The sequence below is a fragment of the Pyxicephalus adspersus genome, chromosome 7 (assembly GCF_032062135.1).
Source record: "Pyxicephalus adspersus chromosome 7, UCB_Pads_2.0, whole genome shotgun sequence".
In the NCBI taxonomy this organism is placed as follows: domain Eukaryota; kingdom Metazoa; phylum Chordata; class Amphibia; order Anura; family Pyxicephalidae; genus Pyxicephalus; species Pyxicephalus adspersus.
In genome coordinates, this window is record NC_092864.1 from 5,868,165 (window position 1) to 5,873,467 (window position 5,303).

At 44.8% G+C, this 5,303-nt stretch overlaps 1 protein-coding gene across 2 annotated transcripts in view; it reads left to right on the top strand.

Moving 5' to 3' along the window:
* The first annotated feature begins 4,051 nt into the window (after positions 1-4,051).
* Positions 4,052-5,303, top strand: part of CLN3 (CLN3 lysosomal/endosomal transmembrane protein, battenin) — a 7,080-nt gene continuing 5,828 nt past the window's right edge. Inside the window, exons 1-4 of one of the 2 annotated variants that reach the window (XM_072417273.1) lie at positions 4,052-4,341; positions 4,485-4,575; positions 5,017-5,073; positions 5,188-5,267. In XM_072417273.1, the coding sequence (XP_072273374.1) occupies positions 4,522-4,575; positions 5,017-5,073; positions 5,188-5,267 (191 nt within the window). In that variant the 5' untranslated portion in view covers positions 4,052-4,341; positions 4,485-4,521. The other variant, XM_072417272.1, reaches the window with a different exon arrangement.

Genomic DNA, 5,303 nt, shown 5'->3' on the forward strand with positions numbered 1-5,303 from the left:
ATAAACCACAAGCAATATGTTACAGCAATGCTAGTTCTCCTTCCTCTTAGATCTGAATAACCCCTTCACTGCTGGAGGCCCTGCACAATAAAGGGGACCTGTCATTTTCAAAAAATTGGAGCAATTATAAAACATTGCTGGGATATAAATCTGCCCCTAAGAGGGGAAGGGGCAATATGCAAATACAGACTTTGCTCCAAGTCATTGATCACACCTGTGGGGTGTGGGGAGGCTCTGATTTTATTATAGGTTAGGGCCACATTTGGTGCCCACCAAGTACTCACCTGTATTCACTCTGTAATGATAGAATAAGTAAACCATGGCCAGGTCCAAGAAGAGGAATCAAAGTGACCCCCATGGGCCCAAAAAAACCCTCTGCACTTCTCCCCACCAGCTCCCTGAATTTTTGTTACAATTGTAAATTTTCCAAACTTTAAAGAGCCTTCTGACTCCCCTTAACAATCTCAGCATCCATTGCAGATCTTCTGTGGAAATGTCCAGAAGAGGAAACAAATAAATGAAAATGGTACCACGCATGAGTCCACAATCGCTGTCCCCTTTTAATGCTGCCTTGGCACTGGCCTGCCTATGCAATGATAGTGAACCAATCAATGCCCAGGCCAGACATGTTTAGGTTACTCAGGGGTGGGCTAACAGGGGTGTGAGCCAACGGTGCTGATTATAACACATGGGTGTGAGAGGCAATAGTTTAGCTCGCTGGTGCCCAACTCTTCCTCCAATCTTGGCACACAAGAGGGCACCGGCACAATGCAGAAAAGAAAGAGGGGCTGGGGGGAAAGGCATGGAGAAGGAGGGGAAGAGAAAGGAGGAAGAGGGGGAAGAAAGGTAGAGGACAATTAGGGAGGATGTGAAGAATGGGAGGAGGTGATGGGGGTGGGGAGAGATGGGGGAGAGAACCCAAAAAAGAGAATAGAAGAAAGAGAGGTGGAGATAGAGAGGGAGAAAAGAAAGAGGTGATGAAATGGAAACTGAACTGCTGGAAATCCCCAAACACAAACAACCAATATCACCATGCAGAAATTGAAGTAAATGCCACCTGTTGTGTACCTTATCAACATGCCTACACCCAGTATTCACCATGCCAACCAACCATAACCCAATTCCTCCCATCAACCTTTTTTCCTCTATATCTCATATTTTTTAGTTTTGGTTTTCAGAGACTTTGCTTATCTGTTATTTCTTAAGAGATTGATATTTTCACCTAGATGGTTGCGTTGTGACACGGCCGGAGTGTCATAACAGGATGTGGCTTTCAGCCTGCAATGCTGCAGAGTTCTGTTTATAAACTGACCAGCATGCATTGCGCCTCCCGCAGGCCAGTATCTCTGTACAGATTAAATGTGTTACCCTGTGACTATGGGGGACACGGATATCATATCTGGCAATAGGGATTACATTCAGGTCCATGCCTGTTACTCCAATCTTCCATTTTTCTCGGACCTATTCAACTTCCATTGCATTCACTGGGATGAACATTCTTGTCCATGTTGCATTGCTGAACCTAAGAGCTTTCAAAAGGCCAATGGAGGATCCTCTGTTCTAAGACATCATAGCCAGGAATACTGGGTGACATCACTGTCCAATTCTGGTCAATGACAACACTCATTGTGTTTTGCATGTTCAAGGGATCCTTCATGTTGCATGTTCTGAAATTGGCCCCTCAATATGGCTTTTTCTGGTTGCATGTTCTGCAATTGGCCCCTCGTTATGGCTTCTTCTGGTTGCATGTTTCAGATTGACCCCTCGTTATGACTCCTTCCAATTGCATGTTCTGGAATTGGACCCTAGTTATGGCTTCCGGTTGCATGTTGTGTAATGGCCTCTCAATATGGCTGGGTTAATATTACCATATGGTTACCCTGAGGGCGTAGAGGGCCGGTGAAGGCTTGCTGTGGAACTACAAGCTCCAGCATGCCTTCCTCTGCTTTGTACACTGGGCCCTGTCACTGGAAGAGAATGGCCATCGCCAGCCTGAATTCTACAGGTTCGGTTTGGATAATTTTTGCGCTTCTGTCACTGATATTTAACCCTTTGTTTCTCTTATCATGGATGTGGTCGCCATAGCAACAGGGTACCTGAATCATCACTAAGCCTCGTATCCTTCGCACTCACTGTGCTATATATTCATCATCATCGTTATATTATTATTATTATTATTATTAATATTATAATTTATACCGGTGGCGGTGATCGCTTCCTCACTGCCTGCGCTCATGGCCTTGCTATAAGAAACGAATTAGCTTAACGACCGCCCGCGACTGCCAATCAGATTGTCTCAAATGCTCCCTTGTACCTCCCCCAGCACAGCCAGGGTTCATTTCTTTTTTTTTTACCAAAATCAAATGGACCCCTGGGGAAGGGCGCCATCTAGAGGACAGGTAGGGTAAATGTAAACTCGGAGATGCCCTCTGACCTTTTTCCATGTCCCTTGATACCGGGTCATGTGATGCAGCAGCCGTGTGGTGACATCCGGGTGATCTTTAGTCAAAGCCAATAAAACTTAAAAAACTGCTGATGTCGGCACTTGTAATGCAGAAGTGGTGCGGGTCATGTGACCTGGAGTTGTGGAAAGCTTTAAAGGACGAATTCAATATACAACCTCCCCCGAGTGCCGTATAATACCCACCAAACTCCTGCAACATAATACCCACCCATCTCCTGCAATATAATACTCACCCATCTCCTGCAATATAATACTCACCCATCTCCTGCAATATAATACTAACCCATCTCCCGCAATATAATACCCACCCATCTCCCTCAATATAATACTCACCTATCTCCCGCAATATAATACCCACCCATCTCCCTCAATATAATCCCCACCCATCTCTCTCAATATAATCCCCACCCATCTCCCGCAATATATTACCCACCCATCCCCCACAATATATTACCCGCCCATCTCCCAATCCGGCCGGCATTCAGGATGCGAGTGGACGCGCGCACTCGAGTCCCGGACCGCGGTAATCCGCGATCGCGGGTCGCGCGTATTATCGCGCATCTCAATGATGAATCAGGGGCATTGTGTTTTGCATGTTCAAGGGATCCTTCATGTTGCATGTTCTGGAATTGGCCCCTCGTTATGGCTTTTTCTGGTTGCATGTTCTGCAATTGGCCCCTCGTTATGGCTTCTTCTGGTTGCATGTTTCATATTGACCACTTGTTATGACTCCTTCCAATTGCATGTTCTGGAACTGGACCCTAGTTATGGCTTCCGGTTGCATGTTTTGGAATGGCCTCTCGTTATGGCTCCTTCTGGTTGCATGTCTTGGATTGACCCCTTGTTATGGCTCCTTCCGGTTGCATGTTTTGAAATGACCCCTTGTTATGGATTCTTCCCGTTGCATGTTCTGGAATTGGACTCTAGTTATGGCTTCTGGTTGCATGTTGTGTAATGGCCTCTCAATATGGCTCCTTCCCATTTCATGTTCTGGAATGACCCCTTGTTATGGCTTCTTCCAGTTGCATGTTTTTCCTCACTCATAACCTCCTCACACACACGGCTCCAAGACTTTTCTAGAGCTGCCCCGACTCTCTGGAATGGTCTTCCTCATCCTATTCAGCTTGCTCCTACTTTCTGCTCATTTAAAAGAGCGCTCAAAACCCAACGCTTCAACCTCAGCTACCCGTCTTCTTCTGTCTCCTAAACCCTCACTATTCACCCTCCACTCCATATTCCTCCCCTGTTGTGTGATATTTCCCCCACCTCGTAGATTGTAAGCTCTTTTGGGCAGGGTCCTCTCATCCTCCTGTGTCACTGTCTGTATGTTTGTCATTTGTAACTCCTATTTAATGTACAGCGCTGCTGAATATGTTGGCGTTATATGAATCCTGTTTATTAACAATAATAGTAATTCCCAATTGTATATTACCATCACAGGGACCTTGGATCTAAATAATGACCACGGATTGCCCCTCAGCTGCCCTCCTCACCTTTCTATTGGCCAGTAAATGGACAGGCAGCCCTACTAGGTAGGGAGGAGAGCAGCAGGAGACGGGCTTTTTATTCTGGAGTTGGGTTTGTGGCTATTGGCTACACCTATGAGCCCCTGGCCAATGGGAATGCAACGTCAGCTTCTGAGATTTTTCGGAATTTATTAGGTACATTTGATCCCAATCTGACTGCATTTCACCTGCTTCATGCCTGTTCTGTATTGGAGCTGTATTCCGTAAACGTAATTGGTCTAAATGAATTCCATCAACATAGCCCCCTCCCCACACACTCAACAAGACATCCTTTAAATATTGTGACTACAGCAAGTATTCTCTTCTTTTCCCCCATGCAGTATATCGGAGGACCAAGAAACTGGAAGCTCGGTACAGCACAGACCCAGCTATGATACATGGAGTAGTCACTGGGGGAGGGGTAGTCTTAGCTCTTCTATGTGATAGGTTCTCTTTAAATATAAAACCTATTTAAAGGATTCTGATGTTATTCTCACATCTTTTTTGTCTCTCAGGTTGCTGGGTCTCTGCAATAACTTTGCCTACGTCGTCATGCTGAGTGCAGCCCATGACATCCTCCGCACAGAGACCAACGAGACCTCAACGGTGAGTTTTCCTGAGACAGAAAGCTGATTGGCAGGAAACAGTCAGATGACATTAGTATCATCGGGTCAAACAGTCAATGTCATCCCAAGGAACCAATCAGAATCCAGGTGTGTTGTTTTATAGCACTGGTTGGATCTTATTAGGGACTTCCTGTCCCTCTTAGTCATCTCTGGGACAGGAAGTGAAAAGAAATTTTAATAGAACTTTGGGAACAATGAAATATCATTTTAAGCTGCAGCTTTGCTGATTCAATCACTTTTCATATAATTACTAGATTGTAAGCTCTTTGGGGCAGTAACTCCTCCTCCTGTGTCACTGTCTGTATCTGTCTGTCATTTGCAACCCCTATTTAATATACAGAGCTGCTGTACTAATTTTTTGGCGCTATATAAATCTTTTTTATTAATGGTTTTATTGGTGTTTTTTGTTTTTATATTCCAGGCGAATGTTACAAATTCCAACAGCAGCCGATATGACTGTAATAGGATTTCCACCGCTGTAAGAATTATTCAGATTTACCATCGTCTCATAAATTGTTTTCTCCATTATAGATGAGATTTTTATCATTCTGCTCTGTCTGTCTCTTTGTATAATTGTTTGCTTCTCTTACAGGCCGTCCTCCTGGCTGACATTCTGCCCACCCTGATTATTAAATTCACAGCACCGTTCTACCTAGAGAATATTCCGTACAAGTAAGTTACATATTGTGCTTCACACAGCCAGTCTCT